Raw genomic sequence first — 22,207 nt, 5'->3', positions numbered from 1 at the left:
TCACAAATTGGCAAGAAGAGAAACTTTAATATTATGCCTCGGAAAAGGTAGAAAACCAGTAAGTTGTGGCCATGTTTGCGGGCTTGAAAGAACCTGAAGGCATGACGTATATGAAAGTGGGTAGAGGTTTGGAGACCGCGTTTTCTCTCTTCCTAATTCCTGAGGGTAGGGAAGAGTAAAGGCGCCCCAGGGGGATGTCACGTTTAAAGAGAAGCGGTTAGGGGTGGGCTGGAACTTGCGGGCGAATCGTTTCTAAACAATCGAAAGGGAAATTACTTCACATCACGGTGTGCGTTCGAGTGGTTTGAAAACATTAAAAGAACTGTTTCCTGGGGGTTGGGGGGGGAATAAGAAAAATAGGGGATTTGTGCTTGGCGCAAAATGTAGAGTATCTGTGTCTTTTGATTTGTGAAGATGATCGGGGCCGATGCTTGATGGGGGAGCCTGGAAGAGCTGAGCGAAGCGGTAGCTGGGCTTGTAAGAAAGGCCTTTTCTGCGGCTGCTGCCAGCAAAGGGCGATGCAGCTCTCGTGCCGCCTCTTCCCCCTCCTCGTCAGTCCCGAGGAGTCTCTTGCCGGCATCCAAAGCATGAGGTGGCCGTTGATGCCATGGGAAACGCCAAGCTGGTCAGAAACGCTCAATCGCGTTCAAGACCGTTTCATGCCAACGAAGCAGAAAAGCGACGGGTTCTTTAAATGCCCGAGGTGATTTTCTCTGGCTGCGCTGTTTCGGTTTGCTAATTGGTGTTGCAACTGAAGAAATGGGAGAAATTAAAGAAAAAGTAAACGTGCGTGTGTACCCACGCTGGCGTTGAGTAGTAGATAGTTGAGTATTCGAGTAGTGCGAACGCAGGCAGGGAAAGCTTGTTTTAATGCCGGGGACGACTAGTCAGGAGGAGGAGAGGGCCGGAATTTGTGCCAACTTGTAAGTCCTTGTTGCTGTGGTTAATTAAATGCTTTCACGGCAAAAAAAACTCCCGTCAAAAATAAGAGAAGACCACATCTTTTCAATATCCAGGGAACCCTGTAGATTTCTTTGTCTTCGTCACCCGAAGAGCCGAGAAGCCGTCGCACCACGCCGAAGCTGATAACTCTGCAGCTAATGACGTTCTGTGTTGCTAATTGAAAAGGGCCCGGTGGTTCCCAGTGAGCCCCCTGCCCGCGGGGGGTCCTGTCCCCGGGTTCGCTGGCGCCTGTGCCTCGTGCTGGGCACAGCGGGCACTTTCGGGTGCCACCTGTGGGGCGAGTTCAGCCGGGAGTTTTGGGGCCGGTGGACAGGCAAACGATAGCGCTGTCTGCAGCTTGACGAAAACCTCCAATTCTTATGTGGGAAGATTAAAAACTCTTATTTCAAATTAACCCGGAGAGCTCGACTTCCCCATGTGCAGGGGCACACAAGCGTCAGTCGAGGATTCTCGAGTGGTTTATTTTGGAAAATATTTTTTCCTTCCCATTTTGGGGCTGTGAAGAGACTCAAAAGCCATACTTGTTTCTGAAGTGCCGATGAGTTTCACAGGACTTTAGTTGGCTCTTCTCGCGGTTTCCCTTTCCTCCGCTCAGTATTTTTCGTGTGATTCCCTCTGTTTTGTTGGGAGGGCTTCTCTCGGTGTGGAAGGGAAAAACACAAAAAGAGCTGATTTCTTTCCCCCTTTACCACAGCTGGGTTGGTGAGGTCACCGAATTTCATATCAGGGTGAAACATGGCCCTTTTTTTTTTTTTTTTTTAATTTATTTATTTATTTATTTTTGCACTTTCCCCTAACTGGCAAGCTCAGTTCTGCGGCTAAACTGTCTGCTGGATTTCCTAAATTGCAGTAAACTACTTTTCCAGAAGTGGAGACCATATTGTGAATTGCAGGGTCATGCGCTGACCTATTTAGACCGAACTGGTGTGGTTGACGAGCGTTTGGATTAAATTAGGTTTCGAGATTAAAGGGGGCCGCACCGAGCCATTTCCAGTTTTTGACACAAACCACGTTCCGGCGTTCCTGCAGAGCGTCAGCTCCAGGCGGGGCGGCTCCGAGCGTGGTGGAATTATGTCCTCTCCCTGCTCTCCTCTCCATAACCCCCAAGGACGGCGTGTAACGAGAAGACTTGTTTGAATTATTTCTTTGTTCGATACCGTAGATCCGAATCCGGGATCCGAACCAGGGAGGCAAAGACATAACAGAAGAAATCATGTCTGGAGGGGGCAGCAGGAACCCGACGCCTCCCATCGTGAGACCCACTTCCACACCTACCCCACCTCAGGTAATAACGTGGCCGTGGAGCCTTCTCCCGGTGACCTCTGCTTTGCTTTGCTGTTCGTTAGAGCCGGTTCCCGTGTCTTTCACCCACACCACCCGTCTCCTCAGACACCTGGCTGGTCCTAAATATTCAGTGTTCTTCAAGGATTATTATTTTTTTGTTGTTTTTTTTTTCTCCAAGTTTGGTCGTTTTTACCAGCCTGCAGCTTGTGAAACGTGGAGCTGCAGCGCTGCTACAAGTTCCCCCTCCCTGGTCTTCTATCAGCGGTAGTTTTTAAAGATGGTAAAGCCTTAAAGGAGGAGCCGATACATTTGTGAGAAACGTGGTGTTTCTGTTAGTCTTGCGCACCACGCGTGTGATAGCTTATGTGTCTTCAATTGCATCGTTGTCCGTATGAATGTCTTTCCGCCTTAGCAGTGTTGTTTAGAGGAACCGGGATGACTGTAGCTCAGGAACTTAATCGCGTAACTGTGATAGATCTATCACGGATTTGGTCTCCGCGTGCTCAACCTTAAAAATGCATTTTTCTGATGTAGGAAAAAAGCATGAATATTGTGAGCTGACATTTTCCATAGCTCACAAATCTCTTCTTGTCGCACACCTTTGAGTCTGACCCTTTCTAAGTCTCTGTGTCCTCCTTCACCTGAGAAGTCCGCGTGTAACGCCTGGAAATTAAACTTGATTGGAAATCCAGGTCTGTTCTAGTTCTTTCCGACCCAGGGCCAAAGACTCGCAGAGCCGCAGTTCCGACGGGAACGTAGGTCCACCATGACATGAACCGCTGGGGCTGGAAGCGGCTGCGTTACCTAATTAGAAGATGATTTCTCTCCTCTGACCACGCTTCCCCACCTGCAGCAGGAGGAGTTGATGCCCCCCTGGGTCTCCCCATAGCATTGGAGATGGAGAGGAGGCGCATGGCGGCTGCCCCCCCCTTCCCTGCTGCTCTTTGCTCCCCGGATCATCTCGGTTCTCCCTCTCTTCTGGGAGAGGTAGTGCTCAGCCCCACGCTGCGAAACCAAAACGGTTTTGAACAAGTGGAGAAGAAACTCTGTGGTTTGGCGCAAGCCTTCAAAGTTGGCCATGTTTTATTGGAGGTTGTTGCCCCCTGCCTGGGGGCCTGGTTAGAAGACATGAAGGTTGTCCGAGTGATGGGCGGGCTTTAGGTCAGAGCCTGCCTGAGGCTGGGGTGCAATTTCTTCTTCTTCCAAGTTCTTCCCTGTTTAATGTCACCAGTTTTTGCGAGCTTTTAGGTGAAACAGCCTTTTCTGAGCTGAAACCTTACTTTCCCCTCTGCATCTGGATAGTTTTTCTGCTGACCACCCTGTGCCGAGGCAAAAGCGGACGCCTGAGACGCGCGTTGTGCTAGAGCGAGAGCTTGAGGTTACGGCCGAGCCAGTGAAAGTGTAACTGGGATCAATGAGATTAAATAGAATCATAGAATCGTTAGGGTTGGAAGAGACCTTCAATATCACAGAGTCCAACCATCAACCCAACGCTGACAAGGCCGCCACTGGCCCGTGTCCCTCAGCACCGCGTCTGCTCGGCTTTTAAATCCCTCCGGGGATGGCGACTCCACCGCTGCCCTGGGCAGCCTGTTCCGATGCTTGACAACCCTTTTGGTGAAGAACTTTTTCCTAATATCCATCCTAAACCTCCCCTGGCGCAACTGGAAGCCGTTTCCTCTTGTTCCTTGGGAGAAGAGCCCGACCCCCCCGGCTACCCCCTCCTTTCAGGGAGCTGCAGAGAGTGAGAAGGTCTCCCCACAGCCTCCTTTTCTCCAGGCCTGCAGATCTCCCCTCCGCTGAGACCAAGGGGATAGTTACGGCTTTTGGCCATCCCCCCGATTCCCCCGATTCAGTCAAATCTTCTTGTGACATAAAGGCATCACCCCTTGGCTTTGGTCACCTGCGTCCTCCTCCTGGGCTGTGCTGTGGACCGGCAGCAGCAAGGCACCACGCTGGGGCCATTCCCGTCTGGCCGGGGTTTGGCACCAAGCTCTGCAATGCTCGACTGGAAGAAGCTGTTTTTCCACCAGAGAGCAGTTCTGATGAGCTGCAAGTTCAGCTGGGCGGGGAGAGAGCCCAGAGGTGGCTACACCGAGAATCAATCAACCTTCTTTCCGAGCGTTTTCCATAAGAGGTGGTGTTGCATTTTCCCTAAGGGACGGTGTTAGCCACGTAAAACGTTGGAGCGCTGGGGAGATCTTTTTCCCGTTACTTCACGCTGAAGACTCTCCCCGTTAGAGGTGGGCATGAGCTGAGAACAGCCGGGGTTTCAGCTTGCGTTCGTGCGTCGTGCAGCTTCTCCAGCCACTTAACCGCGTCGTTTTTGCGTTCTGAAGTCTATTTTAAGACACTGCAATTAAGTCAAACAGGACGAAATAAATGTTTTTCGAGAGGAGGTTAATAAGCGTGAATTTTTATCAGCTGTAATTTCTATGCAGAGCAGAGCGGCGATGTCCAATCATCTCCTCTGGGTAAGGTATGCAAATACCTCATTGTTTAATATCCAGCCTTCGTTTTGATTAGGTACTTGGAACCACTTTTGTTAATCACAGAAGAGCTCTGAAATAGAGCTCACCAGAAAAAGTTCATTAGTGTAACGTAACTGAAAATTTAAGCCTACTTAAGCCAGGAAAATCAAAGTTATTGTCCCAACAGCGTCTCTAGTTCATTTCTTCGGAGCAAGCGTAATGTCGTGGATGAAATTAGATGACGCCTTAATAACCGTGCTCAGTGGCTGAATTCCAGCAGTGGCGGAGGTTCTACCAGGTGGTGGAACGAGACAACAGCAACGACGCTCCTCGCGCCTTGAGTCGAACCCCGCACGTCGGGGGGGTTTGATGAGATTTCACCTGGTGGAACGCTCAAAACGCCAACACGCCGTCTCCGGGCTCAACAAAGCATCGTCTAAGGAAAATGTCTCCCAGTCCGGTGATATTTTAGAAGTGTGCTGAATTCTAGTGACGCTTCTTTTATCTTGGCGGCCAGTATCTGATGCTGTCATCTCCTCATTTAAATGACACGAGCGCAGGGGGAGAAACTTGCTCAAGAAATGCGTCGAAGCCACTGCCGTAGACCAGCCCCTGTCCCAAATTCCGCGTTGGAAAAAGAAGCCATTTTGTAGTAATAATAATAGGTTTCAAAACTAATTGTTTTTTCTTCCGATTTGGATTATTTTTTTAACTGACTCAAAGAATACCCAGAACTTGGATAACGTGAACCCGAAGCACCCTCTTCTCTCAGTAGATTTTTTTATCATCAAAAAGATATTGGACCTGCCCAGACGACCAGCGCTGCTGCCCCGACTTGAGCCATTTCCGCGTTTTTTCAGCATCGCTGACCAAAAAGAGCTTGAAGTGGGGTCTTCCCAGCCCCTCCGCAGCCGTTGCTTAATTGCTAAAATGCTTTAGAGCTCCCGCGTGAGGGAAGCTGGCAGCAAGCGGAGATGTTATTTATACGTTTCTAGCAGGACGCTATTTTCCACGCTCCGTTTTTTGCTGGGAAGATAAATAAAACCCAGGACCGCGTCTCGAATCTGGCTGCAGTGTTTGCTCAGCACTGACTTGCATTGGAATATCGCCTTTTAAAGAGGAAGAGACGCTTATTTTCCTGGCAGACCTCTTCCAGGGGCCACTGGATTTGTCACGTTTGTGTTTGCTCGCGCTTCGGTTCGTGGTAGGACAGAATAACCCAGAGCAAGTTCTCTTAACGTCACCCGTCATGAGAGCGATTTTGAGTGGGGTTTTTTTTTTCCTAGAAAGTCTCTAAATGCTCCGTTTTGAAGCCAAGAAGCTGTAAGGGTCAGCACTTCCGGACCATTTGTATTGCTCTGCAATATCGTTCGCGCAAAATAAATGAGTTTTCCAAATTTCTTAAGAAAACAAATTAACCGAGCCAAGAAGTTTCCAGGCGTACAGGTTTCTTGTCCTCTAGTCTGGTTTGGTTCCCGTGATTCTTACCACGTTCTCCTTTTTCCCCCACTGCTTTCGGCCATAAATTTTTCATAAAATGAAACTAACGGTGCGATGCGGGCGAGGGGAAGCGTTCCCGGGACCGGCTTGTTTGGAAAACTGCCTTTTCCTTGGCTTCCCGCGGCGCTGGCCGGGGATGGGGACGCCGTTCCGCAGCCAGAGCCCGGCCGATCTCATCGGGTTCCTTCCTGGACGCGGAGCAATCCCAAATGAAATCTCGACTTACTTGGATTGTTATTTTTCTTTTCCCAGACGTGCTTTCTCACAGTCCTCCTTTACCTCTCTCTTGCCCGAAACGGTGAAAAATAGCGTATTTGAAGATAATTCACTCTTTATTCTGCGCTGTTCAGAAGCAACAGCTGGGAAAGCTGGAAACGGGAGGAAAAGAGTTCCAGGGGGAGGAACAAGTTGCCAGAGAGTTTCTTTTTTTAGGGAAATAAGTTTTGCGTGGATTTCTGGTAGCCCGTCCGCAGGGAGGCATTAGACACCCGTGCCTTGGGCACTCGGCTTTATTGTGGTTGTTTGAAAATCCCTTTTCCCGTAGATCTCCTGGGAAGTCAGCGTGGGATATGGCCAGGTGAGAGCAGACACCCGTAAGGAGCTGCCCGGCTTTCCACTTCCAATTTTTAAATTTAAACTTACCCCCATTTTCTTCTTTGCCTGGTCCCTGGTGCGTGTTTAAGGGGATTTTGCGAATGCAAATAGCTGACTTGCCCCATCGACGCTCACTCTGACGTACCCAAGTGCGTTATCTGTAAGTTTGAGCGAGTTTGGTGTAGTTACTTCGTCTTACACGAATTCTTCCTTAAATTCTGAGATAAAACACAAGCGATTTTTCTTCTTCTTTATCGAACCTTCAGGAACACAAGTGGGGTGTTGGTCCCATTACTGCTGGGGACATAATTAAAATAACGCGGTCTGTGCAACAGGCCATGTGGCTTTTTCGATCTTGTGGCTCCGCTGGGCTTCCAGGTTGGGTTTCACAGAGAGGAAATCTCGGGCTCGCTCCGTGTCCGTTGGGAACCGGCTCCTCCGCTCTCCTGCGATTCCTGCGCAATGGGGTTTATTCTCATATTACCCAGCGGGTACCGTCCGTAACTCTGTTTGTAGAAGGCATTGGGTGGGTTTTTTCGTACGACCACACAGGTATAACCCATCGAGATTAATTTCCCGCTGTGATAACTAGTAGTATTATGATATATATATATCTCCTATATCTCCTATATATAATATATATATACACACATATGTATGTATCTATATTACAATACGTATATACGCTATTCATACATACGTACACACCCCCCTCCTCCATTTACATATAAATCAAGATATAAAAATTCAAATAAATATCGATAACAAGATCGAAGGGGTTTGAAATAAGCGATGCGTTGGGAAAGGAGTCGTGTCACCTCGAATTACAGAGAGGTCCAGGAGTCCTGGTGGTTCTCTGAGTTTCTGCGGGCCGCGCGGGGAAGCCTTTCTGCTGCTCTCGGAAGAAGCATTGGGAGAATGAGGCGTGTTAATAACCGTGCAGCTCTTGCTGTTGTTAACTGCAATCGTCTCTTTTTCCCCTTCTCCTGCTGCCTTTTCCTCCCTCCCTTTCTCACTTCTTAAATTTATTCGATGAGTGTGTATCTTTTCTCTTTATTTTCCCCACCTTTCGCTTTTCCTTTCTCTCCCGCCCCGTTCTGCTCTCCCCACTTCCTTCCTTGTGCTCCCTGGTGCCAGTTTTTCCTTTCGCGCGCTCATTATCACCTTTTTTTTTTTTTTTTTTGGTACTTCCAATGCCAGCAGCCGCCCAGCCAGGTCCCCGAGCACAGCCCCGGGGCTTTCGGGACTGCGGAGAACACCCACCCCGCCGCCAGCGCCCCCGCCGCCGCGACCAGCAACCCCAAGCAAGGTTTGTTGATGGATATTTCCTTCCTTGATTATTTTTAGCCATTTTTCCTCCCCCCCTCCTTTCTTGTTTTAGTTCCAATATTTTTGGCATGGAGACAAGCCGCCAGCAGCAATAGGAGGGGGGGAACTTCTTTTCCTCCAGTGGAACGCGGTAACAATGTGTTGTTAAGGGGATTAATTGAAATCGGCCAACGTGAAACTGCTTAAAAATAATTGTGTTCAAGCGTCTATGTCCTGAAAGTTGTTTCAGAGCACCTGGGAGCGTGAACCTCCTCTCGCCCACGTGCCGTTCTTCGGACACGAGCGTGTTGTCAGTGAAATGCTCTCAGCCGGAGGGGCTTCGTGTCGCCTGGGCAATTAGCCACAGCGATGGCACGTAACCAGAGGATCCCGTGGCTCCTCCAGAGCTGCTCGTGTATCCGACAGGATACGGGAGATTTTAATTATTAAAAAAAAAAAAAAACAAACCCCATTGGCGTGCAAAGTGTCTCATAACAAATATTGCTGACTTCGGTAAAAACGGCACAGGTGGAAAAAGTTTCTTAAAGTCGATTACATTTCCTTGTCATATCTAAGAATATACATTTGAAGGGACTTTTTTTTTTAAAAAATGTTTAAAGAAAGGGTGTCCCGGGAGGGAGGATGGAGTGTGCCGAGTCTCTTCCCGAGACCGAAATTTCCTAGCCCCCTAAAAGCCATTAAGAAGCTGTCGTTAACGCTGTGTGTGCTGCCGTCGTGCTCACGGACTCGGGGTCGGAATCCGGAGTTGACGCCGCTGTTTGCTTCCCGGGGTATTCACCGCGTGGCAGCGATTGAGGTTTCCGCCTGGAACGATGCGTACATGCCGGTCGAGAAGCGCCGTCCCTTGCTCCTGAGCGCTGCCTGTAAGCTTTGAGCCTGCACAGATTTGTTTGGGTTTTTTTTCAGAGTATTTGCTAGGAAAAACCCTAAGCCCCAGAGAATCGCAGCTCTAGGAAAGAGGAAAAGAAGCTGCTTCTGATGCTTCAGGTGTCACGGGCCCAGATAGCAGCACGGCTGCTGTTTGGAAGGGACGGGACGTATCCCTGAGGCTGTTGTGTCAAACTCTCAAATTTGCTGAAAATGTTGCTCTTTTACAGCCGTAGTGTAGACTTCAGGGCTTCCCCTCAGTGAAAACTCTTCCAGGGATACACCTCTGGGTTGCTGCAGGGGCTAGAAATGGTTGAAAAGGGACATTTTGGAGATGGGTTTCCCACCTGAAGCAGGATTTTGTCTAGATCTTTGTGCAAAACCTGGCTGCCTCCGTCACCTGAAGAGGTTGCAGGTGGGTTGAACGTCCATCAAACAGCCGGTGGCTGAGCGCGGCTCGCGCCTCGCTGCCGCTCGAGCTGCCCGGCTCCGGCACAGCCGCTGCTCCCTGCCCGTGTCCCCTCACCGCCGGGGACGCACGCGGAGCACGCCGAGGTGCCTGGTGCCACCGGGGCCTGAACCGCCCGCACCGCTGACGGGCGCCGAACTGCTCTGCCCTTTCGAGCGAGTTGATGCTGAAGCATAAAATCCAGCACTTCCCGTCATTTCAGCCCTGCGTAGGAAAACTTGCATTTCCAGGACAAGTGAGTCTCCTCCCTCTTCTCTCTTTAACTTAATCCCTTCGTAGGCAACTGGAAGTAAACTGGAAGCGAGCGGTCTTTATTTAGTTCGTTACACGGGCCTGACTGTGCTGGTTTAAATATAAATCAGGGCTCGAACTGAGATGTAACGCTGATGAGCTTCCCTGTGTTTATCTCCGTTCCATCCCAGCGAGATTCAAACATTTGTTCCAGTCCAAAAATTGCCAAAGAGCAGGTTTACGTAAGCGTCGCAGCCGGCGAGCCCTGGAATAACGCCATCAGCCTCGGACTGCGGCCCCTCGGGGCGGGGGGGGAGCAGCGGGGGTGTCAGGCGCAGGGCAGAGCGAGTTAAAGGTGAAGGAAGTTTAGACACCATTAAAATTATTTATTTTAGCCCCCACCCCTGCCCCCCCCCCTCCCCGCAAAGTGATTGGGGGGGGGCACATCTTTCCAGAAATACAAGCTGAGGTAGCAAAACAGTTTTTTACTTTGGGCCTGATCTCGGGGGTTTTTTGTTTGGTTTTTTTTGTTCTAAAATAAAAACAGCCATAGAAAGGGCTGCGTGGTTTTTTGTTGTTTTTTTTTTTTTTAAGCAAGCGTTTATCAAAACCAGTGTTTTTGCATCCCTTAAGACCCCTTCGCTGTGCTCATCCCCTGGCTGGGATTCTCCGTGTGCCCTTCCCCTCTCGCGCTCGTTTGCACCGGTAGAAATTTGGTATAAAGCTGACGTTCTAATTTTGTGATCCTCGGCGACCCTTTTGCGGTTATTTCCAATGGCGGGGACGCGGGGCGGTGCCGGCAGCCCCGGCCTCCCGTATTTCCCCCTGCGAGTATCTGCCGTCCCCGTTATTTTTGCCTCGAAGTCATTAGCGAGGCCGAATTTGGGATTGCGTTGCATTTACTATCCGGGTGTTTTTCTTGAAAAGGCGAGCGTTTGGTGCTTTTAAAGCAGCTTTTGGCTTCTCAGGCTCCAAAATTCATAGGTGATTTGGAGGAACATAGGAATTGCTCCTGTAATAGCTGGGAAAATGGCGTTATTTAGGGGCGAGCAGGCAGCCGTCGTTCCCATAGGCGCCGCCGGTGCCTGTGTATCAGCCGAGCCGCGGAAGGCAAGGGCGACGCTGGAGAATTTGGGTCGAGCCCGGTGGCAGAGGGCGTGCAGGAGCCTGGCGGGGGGCCAGGCCGGTGCAGAACTTGTGACGGGGCATAACCGTGCGTGAAATCGGAGCCGACCACGTTTGCTCGGCGCACACAGGTTCGGTGGGATGTTTGGAGTATTATCAGTAGCGGTATTTTTTTTTTTTTTAAACCTCTTTCCAAATCCTGCAGCGTAGCCGACGCGGGGAATACGTAACGGGGTTCGTGGAAAACGGTTGAATGTCAGATCCCGAAGTTTGGGGAGTTTTGAGCCCCTCCGCTGACACCGGCTCCAAAGTCTGCCTGCGAAGCCAGCGTCGGTCCCGCCTCGCCGATGTTTGCAGCGGGACGAAAGATGGAAAAATGGCAGCGAGCCCAGCGATTATTTTCAGATAAACGCCGCGAAGCAGAAATGAATTCCTGTATCCAGGAAAATCTTCCCCGGCCACCGCTCTGGGCAATCTCTGCCACCGCGACCGCCCAGCAGCCCGGCTCCCTCTGCCTCCGGTGTCTGCGCGGAGGAGGGAGCAGGGATCCGTCCTGCTGGGTTTGTGGGAGTGTTTCTAATGAAGAGTCATTTTGCAAGATTTGTATTTATCTGGAGATTTTAAAAAAGATCTACTGGTGGAGCAAGCTTTCCTCCTGAACAGCCCAGCGCTTCCCGTAAATACTTTCCAAATATAATGTGAGGAATGATATTGGCGTGTTTAGGAAGAGGGATCTGATTCAGTTTGGGTGAATTGCATTGATTTTTTTATTTGCCCTTCCCAACCGTATGTTGTTTCACGTGACCGTTCCTGTGATAGTTGGCAGGGATGAACGCGCCTTTGCCAGGACTCTTGAGATTTTATTCTCCGGGACGGTCCGGCAAGTTAAGATTTACTTCTCATTAGCCAAACCTGCCCATCGTTCTTCCGAAATCCCCCTCCTGAAATTACTTTCCTCCTTGAATTTTGCACACACGGCCTGTATCGGTGGCTGTACGTTGGCCAAATAAGGTGTGGTTTGAAGAAAGGGTGTTTGAGCCACTGGTTTTAAAGTGCAGTTGTATATTTTTGCTGTGGTTTTTTTTTGATCTCTCGGAATGTTTTTCCAGACACTTCAAATGCCTTTTTTTTTTTTTTTGAGCAATCTCATTTTGACTCAAGGGAGAGAATACCCAGGCAGTTGTTTATAGCGAGCTGTAAATGTCAAGAATGCTCCGTGAGTTGTCTGCAGAGGATGTTCCAGAAATCGGAGGTGACACGTTTTTCTTTTCCAAACCAGTTCCCGGGTCCTTTTTTCTTCCACAGAGCCTTCAGAATCAAAATCAGCTGTAGGGATACTTTCTCCCATCTTTTTTCCTCATTTGTCATCCTCATCCGAAGCCGCCTCCCTGCGTGCCTCATTAAGTTGATAAACTGCTGCTTTGGCCGTGGTCCTCAGTGTAACGCTGCTGGGGTCGGCAACGGCTGGAAGAAAAGTTCTTCGTTGCTCCAGCTGTTCCTAAAGATGGGACTTGATGCTCCAAGCGGTTTCGGATGGGTTCTCCTTCAAAAACCCTTTCCCTTCAGCCTGTCCGTTGAATAAGCCCCAAATGGAAAGCCGACAGAGCTGGAAAAGACCAAGCAAAGTCGTATCTCTTCCGTTCTACCTGAATTTTGATCATCTGGGGTTGGTTGTAGCCTTTGATTTCCTAATCTGAGCAGGGGCGGTTTGTGCCTCTGGATTTTCCGGAACTGCTTTTTGCGTTCCTGGCCGCGTCCCGCAGGAGCTCCCTGGTGCTTCAGTGCTCAGAAGCCTCGGGGCGCTTTGCGTTGGTGGAGCAGAGCAGAGCTCCCTCCCCAGGGACAGGTAACGCCGACCTCCTCGTAATGGGGATTAAGGGCTGGAGCGTTGAGTCCCTGCTATCGGCGTGGTGGACTTCCCATGATCCCCTCCCGTCCGTCTCGCCGAGCTGTAACGCAGAGGCACTTTCCTAAGCGAGATCTTGCCATCTGCGCCTTGTCGTCAAGTCGGAGGTGGGAGAGAGGGAGTAGCAGAGATCCTGTAGAGCCAAGATCCTAAAAGATCTTGGCTCCTGTTTTGTTCAAAAGAAGTGGGAATCAATGTGTCACAGGGAGCAGCAGCAGACCGTGGGGAGCTGCGAGATGGTGGTGGCAGGGACGGGATCGCAAAGTCTGTTGCCGATGACAAGATCCCTGGAGGAGTTCAAGGCCGGGTTGGACGGGGCTTGGAGCAACCTGGGCTGGTGGGAGGTGTCCCTGCCCAGGGCAGGGGGTGGCACTGGGTGGCCTTTAAGGTCCCTTCCCACCCAAACCATTCCGTGATAAGTACCGGGACTTCTCAGTATTTTGGGGGTTGGTGTGATACTTGTGCATGTTTTGCCGTGCTTTCCCCACCCTGCTCGATGCCCTTCGCCCCCGGATGCCAAGAGGTGGTGACGCTGTTCTTTGGTGGCAGCTGTGCTTAGACGCCGTTGTGATTTTGTTTTCTTTAGGAAAAGGTATCTTTGCTGAAATTTAGAAGAAAACAAAGGATTGCGTCCTTCAGTCCGAGGGCCAAGGGAGTTGAGAAATAACGAGTGGGAAAACGAAGCAGATGCCCGTCACGTATTAGTAGTGGCGTGACACGTGGCATACGTAAAAGAAGGGCCCGTCGTCAGTCGTGGAGGAGTTTCCCCGTTTTACAAACAAGGCAGAGAGTCCCTGCAGGTCGCCGGTTGCTCTCCCCAGTGTCTCTGTTTGCCCGCGTTTTGGAGCATGAGGTGCCCAGGTCTCGGTGTTAAAACCCCAGGCTCCTTTGAGGCAGAATCCAAGTAAAGTGTATTTTTGTCTCCTGTAATTTCTGGCAAGAAAAATTCTATTTTCAGCAGTTGTTTCTGGGGGGGAAAAAAAAAAAAAAATCCACCTTTTGTAACGTAGGCCTTTTCTGTAAAGCACGGCCGTTCTCTGCAAAGCCTGCCTTCCGAAAAATAGAAGCAGTGGTTGCGTTTTCAGATGTGCAGGGTGCGGGCTGTCTGGCCTTTTCCTTTAGATGCAAAGATTGGCTTCAGGTGCTCCTGGTGTCTTCCTCGGAGCTTCTGGAATGGCGGGCAGCACGCAGGCCGGGGGAACCAAGGTGGCTGAGATACAGTCAAGGGAGATGGAGTTGTCTTGCTCCTTGTAACGTTGGTTGTTGGTGTTTTGTTTTTTTTTTTCCTTTCCCAGAAGAGAAGCCAAAACCAGATCCAGTATTAAAACCACCTTCTCCGGTCCTCAGACCAGAACCTACTGGGGAGAAAAAAGATCAAGCTGGCCAGACGACCGAGGCCACCTCAGTGGAAACACCACCAGAACTTCCTCTTGCTCCATCGCCGACCCCGGCCGCTCCTGTCGCAGTGGTTTCTGCTGCTGCTGCTGTTGTCGCCGTTTCTAGTAAACCCCCATTGACAGCTGACTCAGAGGAGAAATGTGAACTCGCTTCCCCAAAAGAGGAGGCAATGCCTATATCTAGTGCCGCACCCTGCACGGACCCATCGGACCCTTCGCCAGCGGAAGAGGCCGATGCCGAGGTGTGCAAGGAGCCTAGTAGTGTAGCATCTAGTGATATTCCAGTGACTGCTAGTACTAATCTAATTAATGAAATGAACGGAGTGAGTGAGAAGGTAACTGCTGCAGAGAGCGTAGTAGATGTAGCCCAGACGGAAGTTGCGCCGTTGACTGTTGAGCTGGAGACCCCAGAAGCGCCTCCAGCAGAAGTGGAAAGCGTGCCATCTTCCAGTGCTCTTCACGCTGCTCCCTCTCCCCCCCCCCACCCCCCCTCCCACCCCCCCGCCTCCCTCTCCTCCCGTTTCTGTTGCTGCTGCTGCTGTTACCACTACAACTCCTTCTCCACCTCCTCTTCCGTCTCCCAGTGCCCTCCCTGTTGTTCAGGGAGATTTAGAAGGAGAGGAGAGCACAAGAACTGCTCTTAACGAAGAGGTAAAAGATACTGAAAAGAAGGAAGAGACAGAAGCAGATGGGCAACCGGAGGAGAGCACGGAGGCTCAGAGTTTAAACTCGAGCAAGAGTCCTGTCCCAGGTAAGCCTTTGGCACCACGGTTGCGTGCGGTAGACTGGAGGATGAAGGAAAGGGGCCTTTGGGGTCCTTCTTCCATCAGATGTTTCTGTTTCCACCTGCCAAAAGCAAATCTGGTCGTGCTGCGTGACCATTGTTGGGATTGCAAAACGCTAATCTTTGTTTGCAGCGACAAAAAAAAAAACAAACCCTCGTAATTGTTCGTAAAAGAGGCGGCTGTCGTGGCTGCGTGTCCCAGGGCTGGCGGGGTTCGTGGGAGCTGGCCACGCGTTGCTCCGGTGGCAACGGAGGGCAGCGCTGTCAGTGGGGGGGTCCAAAGGACGCTGCCCCTGGCCCCTCCCGGGTGAGCGGTGGGTTTGAGGAACTTCTTGCTCTGGATTTATCCCCCTGCTCCTAAAGCAGACGAACAGTCAGACCTCGAAGCCCCAGAAACTGCCCAGCCGGAGCTTTCTGGAATCCAGAGGGGTGGGGTTGTTTGGTTTTTTTCCCCAACTATAAAAATGTGTCGTGGTGTTACCGTGTGGGTAAATGAAACGGACCATTAAAGCTCCTCCGAAGGACCAACGCGCCGAGTGTCGCACACCTGGATCTGCCCAGCCTTAATTCACGGTGCATCCGCTTTTCCTCTGCAAAAGGAATACGTAAGCGGAATTTCTCTTCTCCTCGCTCGGCTGTTCCCATTCCTCTGTTCTTGAAATTTTCAGGAAACGAGGTGCTTTAGTTCGGGAGGCGTAAAGACTTGTTCTAAACGACTAAAAATTGCAATTTCTGTACCTGCCTTTTAAAATCCAGGGTGTTTCTCTGACGGCTGTTATCTGCCTTTGGTTTCAGTGTCCTGTCACATCCCTGGGTTAGCGTTTAATGGATTAATACAGACCGCGGTCTTTTTATTTGCTGCGTTCTCTATAGAAAAAAGCGCTTTTTCTTCAGGACTTCCTGGAAATGAAACTGTGGAAAAGAAGTTAAATCAATCAATGGCTTGTCTTTAGCTGCCGGAGGGAGTATAATGGTGGCCATTATGCACGCCCAGCGGCGCCTCGCGTCTTTTACACCCCGTTTTGCGGTCCTTTCGGAGCTGGGAAGCTGAGGCTGTCGATTGAAATATATCCTTTGAATTGGGTGGAGTTTGGAGAAGAAACAAAGGAGAAACAGTAGGTTGTGATTTGGGTGGGGTTTTTTTTAAGTAACATTTAAAATAGGGATTTTTTGGTTTGTTTTTTTTAGTTTATTCTTTCACAAGCAAGCGATAGGTGTGTAATGGCATCCGTGGCATCTAGGGCTACGCTCTTGCTATGGATTAAATTAAATGAAAAGCTGAGATTGGCCTCGTTCCATGTTTGTGTAATGCTGCGTTAGGTCAATATGCTGGATCTTAAATAAAATCCAATATCTAGAGAAGATCAGAAAGATCCCTTCACTTGTACCAGCCACGGGCTTGGTTTGGTTTTTTTTTCTTTCGTGTTAATCTTTTTCTATTTTTATTTGACTCGGGTCATTCCTCTGCTCTGGCACTTGTTGTTCTTTCAATCTGAGCTACTTCATAACACAAATTCATTTCCTTCCAAAGTAGAGAATTCGTGACTCTTTTGGTAAATAAGGTTTTGCACGGCCAGGTTCCAGCTTGCAGTATTATTGCTTGCTTTGTAATGTCCTGTAGTTTAAATTAAAAAAAAAAAAAATAATAAATTACTTACAGCATTTTGGGCTTTTAATAATGCAGAAGATTAATTGTAACGCTGTGATGGCAGTAACCAGACAGCACACGTTGGCCAATACATTGGCTTTGGCAACAGAGAAACAAATATTTCTCAAGTCACGTAAAAGACGACTTGAAACTCCGATTACTATTAAAAGCTTCAGTGCTTCAAGGAAAGCAAAAGACTCTCCAAGTGGTTTTTTTGTGCTTTACCCCTTCTTTAATGAAGTATAACTGTGTTGCGTTTCTCTGCCAGCCTTGTTTTTGTGAGCAATAGTTTTCCAGTTCTTCCTCGGAGAGGGGAAGGGAGGTTTAAGTAACGTAACGGGAAGGCGACTGGGGATTCAGGCGTCCGTCTGGGCTGAGCGAGGAGTCGCGTGTCTCTGCCATACGCCGGAACATACACACGCTGAACTTCAGGAGCAAGGAGGAAGGGCTATATTTATTTATTTTTTTTTCTTGGACTAAAGGCCCAGAGTCTTTTTCGTGATCTCTGGAGATATGGTAAAAATTGGGCTAAGGGAGACTTGTCGGTCAGGCGCTGGTAGGCGTGAGCGCTGGGACTTTTAACAATATTTCTTCGGGGTTTTCAGCAGAAGCGTGTACTTGTGACAGAGCGGTTTGGTCACAAATCACACCGCGTTATTCCCTTTAATGGCAGCTGATGTGACTCGACCGGGACACTACTAGACCCAAGACCTCTAAGAATAACCTAATCGCTGCCGCACTTACTCCCCAGTGGCTTTGTCACAGTCAGAATCCGGCCTGGCTAAAAACGGGGGAGGTTCCGAACGAGCCGTCAATCCCCCTCCTCCCCCAGGGGGAGACTTGCAGGTGTATCCCATATTTTGCGATGGAGGCGACAGCTTCTCAGGGATGAATGGAATTGTTTGCTTGTTCCTCGGGTGCTTTACGGAGCACACCTTCTATCTGGCAGGCGGAGGAGCAATGCCGCCGGGTGTTGCTCCATCAGGCTCTGCACAGGGAGAGGAGCAAGGACGTCCAGGCTGCAGAGGCTTTCCCTTCAGCGTCTTCGTTATCCAGCAGTTCTTTTTTTTACAGCCTAAGAAAATGAATTTTTCAGGCGAGCGGAGCAGAGCTGACCCCGGGGGGATGCGGGGGAACCTCTGCTCTTTCTTTCCCGCTGGCACTCGGCCTCCAGCAGATCTCACCACGTTTCCAGGGTCGGAGGTGTCTACAGGAGCACCGCTGTTGTGGTCTTCTCATTTTGCAGAAATTGGAGTATGCTTGGTTTCCCTTTTTATTTTACACTATCTTCTATCTACTCTTAATGTCTTTAAGTTCTATTGGCCTACATAACGAAGACAGCGATTTTAGTGGTTCAGTCTCTGCTAGCAGACGGCTCGTCTGTAGACTCTCATCAGCACCGTGTCTCCTGCTTATAATCCCCTGTGAAACGGAGAAGATTTGTTGGGCTTCAGAGCATTAAACCACCGAGAACTGCCGTTTTTTATCCTGCTCGCGGGATGTTGGACCCGGGTGTCTGTTTTCTTGCTGCCGTGACCGTGGTTCTGTTCTGAGCAGTCACCAAAAATGTGGGGTGCGAGGAGACGCGTCCACCCGACGGCGAGCGCGCGGGCAGCAGGTCTCCCTCCTGCCCACTCAGGAACCGTTATCTTCAGGTTTTCAGGATGGGCAGCGCTGTCATCTGCAAAGGGCAAGAGCACGCAGCTTTTAAAATAATTAATTCCTACTTATCTTTGTAACAAGGAGAAAAAAATACAGATATTATCAAGAGAGAGAAACTGGGCTCTCAGCCTGCGATCCTTACTAAAAACATTGCTCCAGTTAAAAGCCACCGACGACGTGCGGTTGCTTTTCTTATTAAGTTCTGGTTTTTCTCTAGTAGCTTTGCCGGCTGCGGTGAGGGACCGGCCCTTCTCGGGGAACAAAACAGGACAAATCCTGGTGGTGGGGTGGAATTTCTAAAGAAGGCGGTGGTCCCGGAGGCGTGAAGCCGTCAGGACGTGCTCTGAATGCCCGCCTTCGGTGTAATCGTTCTATCGTGGCTATTACGAGAAGGAAAAAGGAAAATCAGAGATCGCTCTCTGTCCCAGGCGGAACTCCTAGGAGCACAGGAAGCCAGAAGAGCTTAATACGCCTCAAATTCAAAGGGCTGTTTCTTGCAGAGCTCATTTATGAGACGTATTTCAAAATAAAGTAGCCCGACTGACTGCGAGGCCCTGGGTTTCGTAGCCGTGGGGGCTGTAACGAGCAACTTGGGGCACTAATTGGAAATATCTTGGAGAAATATCTCCAGCACCCAAAGCCGGAGGGTCGGAAACATAAATCAGGTATCGCCTTTTTCTTGATTTTTTTGCCATAGCCCACTGGAAGATATTTTCTTTCCCGTGAGCTGGAAGACGATGGTGAGCCTTCGCTTTGGTTTTTAATGGCACATTGGCTAAAAAAATAAAAATACAAGAGCTGGTATTAATTTATGCTTAGCGGTTGGCACCCACATCAGAGAGGGGACGGCCGTCTCTGTCTGGCTTGCTGGGTTGTGGAATCCCCGGCCTGGGTGTCTCCTGCCGAAGGATGTCCCACTGGAGAACGGGATGGAGCTGCAGAAACGGGTCTGCTGAGCAGATTTCCCCGGTGGTGACGTTATCGCCAGTGATGACGGCCGGGGTAGTCTGGAAAGGAGGATTTTGTTACTCTTTCCGGTCCTACGGCAGCTAGAGGATTAATTTGGTTATTTTTTTGCGATGGAATTGTGCGTGTGTTGTAACTCAAATTATAAAAGAAGAGGGGAATATCTTAAAAATAGAAAGAATTAAAAGAGCAGAAGTAATGCGGGAGGCAGTACTTAGCAAGGACGTAAAGATGAGATATGGCTTTTGATGTAGGTCAGTATTTTCACTCCTGTTAGTTCTCTTATCTTTATAAGCGGCGGCGAGCAGAGCTGTCGGTGCTGGTTAGGCAGGAGCACGCGGGCTCTGCCGGTGTCCCTTCTCCAGCAGAAAGGAGCTCCCACCTGACGCGTCAAAGCGGGCTGGAAACGAGCTCTGGAAATGTGTGAACGCAGGCAAAAATGAACTTTCATTTGAGAACAGATTTGATTATTGGCGTGCAGGAAAAAAATGCTGAATGTGGGAGGACCAGAAAATTGAGAGAAAGACCCGAAGCGTGCAGAGACCTCCCTTGCCGAGGGCCAAACTGGCCACGTTACCTTTTGGTTTCTCTGTGGCTCACGTCGTGTCTCGCTACTGAAACTCAATTTTCGGGTAGCGTCGCTGTCCCGGTCGGGTTTTGGGTTTGGGAGTGTTGGCACCTAAACTCGCTTTAATTTTCTCAGCATACATTAGCATAAATTCTCCTGTTGAGTCAGTTCCTGTAGCAGAAATGAGAACTCAACAGGAAAAAAAAAAAAAAAACATCTGCTGTCTGCTATTTTAAGAGGGGAAAGATGGCGTAAGATCTCCGGAGATCCCGCCGCTGTGTCCCACTCCGCTCCGACACCCGGCCAGGGGCTGGCACCGAATTCCAGCTGTGGAACCGCGGGGCGAAGCGACGGCTGCTGCCGTGCCTTGGGATTCGAGGCCAGCGTCCGGCCAAGCGTCCTCCTGCGGGGAAGCAGGAAAAGGATCTGCGGGATTAAAACAGGGCAAAAGCTGCAAGACTCATTCGGGAGCCTTGGCAGAATCCTGTCCTTTAGAGAGCTTGCTTTTGCCAAAAAAAGGGGAAAAAATGTATTAATGAGAAGCGCTAATGTTAACATCCTGAGAGCCGAGGAAGGAGACCCCCCAAACCTTTGCCAAACCCAAATCCGCGACCCTGAGTTTGTTTCTGTGCGTTTACAACCGAAACATTATTTTAGATGTTTTCCATAGCGTAGTTTGAGCTTAAACGGAGTGAAATTCTGTCAAATCAAAAACTTTGGGGTTAATCAATTACATTTCTTGGCGGTGGCAGCCTTTAGGTCATTGCTGCGCAGATGTGACCCCCTCCTTGAAGAAATCCCCCCCCCAAGTGTGGAAGTGGCATCACCAAACAAGAAGGCGGCGTGCCGTGGCAGTGGGGCTTGACGGGCCAGCCTTTAAACCAGCAGGTTTTTTGAAAAGTGCTAAATTTTCATGAAATTCGAGCAGATTTCGTGGTGGGGCCTCGCTTAGGTCCGCGCTTTGCTAAAGCGCAGAAATTAGCGCCTGGTCCTTACCCGGTTTCACCCCGGGACAGGGAGAATAACTCGGCGAGGGTACGGCGGACACCTCCTGGCGGTAGCAAAAGCTCAACCCCGGTTGCGTAAGGCAAAGCCCTTTTGAAATCGGCGGCTGCTGGCCCGTTTCTCTCCTTTTTGCCGCAGGAATCCCGGGTTCCAGCCAGGCTCTGCCCCGATCTGAGAGCGCAGCATCCCTCCGTGCAGCTGCCGTGGACGGGGCGTGCGGGACTCGCAGCCCTGGGAGACCTGGAGGGTTTTGCCTCCATGAACCATCAGTTCCGTCAAGGACCAGATGATGTTTGAATATTTGAATTAGACAATTTTATTTTTTTTCTTAATTTTTATTAACCTTCGCTTTTTTGGTGTTTAGCACAAAGATAAAAATCTTTTATCAGCACCGTGCTGGGATTCCCGCAGCCCCCGGCGTTTCTGCAGGTCCGTAGTCGCCCTCCCAACAGGGAAACGCCGTTACGGAGCTGCTGGGGCTCGTACGTATCTTTTGGGACAGTGGGAACGCAGCAAATCCACTTTCCTCTTTGCCCACAGGAACAAAGTAGGCCATTATTAACACTCTTTTCATTTATCCGTAGTCGAAGAGCCTTTCAGAATTATATTTTATTGGGATAAAATAAGTGCACGCTGCGTTTTTTCCACGGCGTCTGCTAGAAACCAAAGGCTCGAGCTGGAAATCTGTTTGCAGTAAACTTCAATCACGGAATCAATTCTGTGTACGCTCTGTGTTAAACACGCATGCGTGCTCAGTATCGGAATTTAAGCTGGTAGCACTTGGAACAAATTACGAGCGTATTGGATTAATGGTTTGGTCTCCTCTTAATATATCGTGTGGTTTCTTTTACCCTTCAGGGGGGAAAAAAGCGATGAGAGTAAATCACTGCTGATCTTAGAAATATTATATGGTGTTTTCTTTGAATGAGTTGGCCGGGGAAATTAATGAATGGTGGAGTTGTTAACCTGCTTTTAAATTGAAATATAAATCCAGCTCAGGAGAGCCAGTAGCGCTGCAAGATTGGAAGAGTTCTCCTTTTGGATGAGCTGTTGGAAATTTGGGCCAGTTCATGGTTCTGGTTTATGGTTAATATTATAATTCTTGTAATACTCCTTGAGAAAAATATGTCGAAAGGAACCTTCTAGCCAATACTTGATCTTTCAAAAAAAAAAAAAAGAATTTCTGAAGGTTTTCATTCGCCCTGCACGATCCTTATACTGTTGGTCATAAACTCCTTGCTATCACAAGTACCGTTTCGGCCTTGAATGAGCAACTTGTAAAACAATGACCGTGTTTTAATGTCACGCTAACGATTTTGTTATTACCGCGTTGGAACAAAACGTGGTTGTATCAAGCTGAATCCTCCGCGAGGCTGCGGCTGCTTCATTTTCCTGTATGTAAAACCTGAGCGCGAGAGGGAAAGGCATCACCCACGGC

General features: G+C 49.6%; 1 protein-coding gene across 1 annotated transcript in view; it reads left to right on the top strand.

The window, feature by feature from the left end:
* The window catches only part of EIF4G3 (eukaryotic translation initiation factor 4 gamma 3), a 112,434-nt gene that overhangs the window by 51,950 nt on the left and 38,277 nt on the right, over positions 1-22,207 (top strand). Inside the window, 4 exon segments of the mRNA XM_054222094.1 lie at positions 2,126-2,248; positions 8,013-8,121; positions 14,035-14,582; positions 14,584-14,887. Coding sequence (XP_054078069.1) covers positions 2,126-2,248; positions 8,013-8,121; positions 14,035-14,582; positions 14,584-14,887 — 1,084 coding nt within the window.

This window comes from Rissa tridactyla, chromosome 16 (genome assembly GCF_028500815.1).
Source record: "Rissa tridactyla isolate bRisTri1 chromosome 16, bRisTri1.patW.cur.20221130, whole genome shotgun sequence".
NCBI classification, from domain to species: domain Eukaryota; kingdom Metazoa; phylum Chordata; class Aves; order Charadriiformes; family Laridae; genus Rissa; species Rissa tridactyla.
The sequence above is the reverse complement of the archived record's forward strand: the minus strand, read 5'-3'. Positions and strand labels throughout refer to the sequence as shown.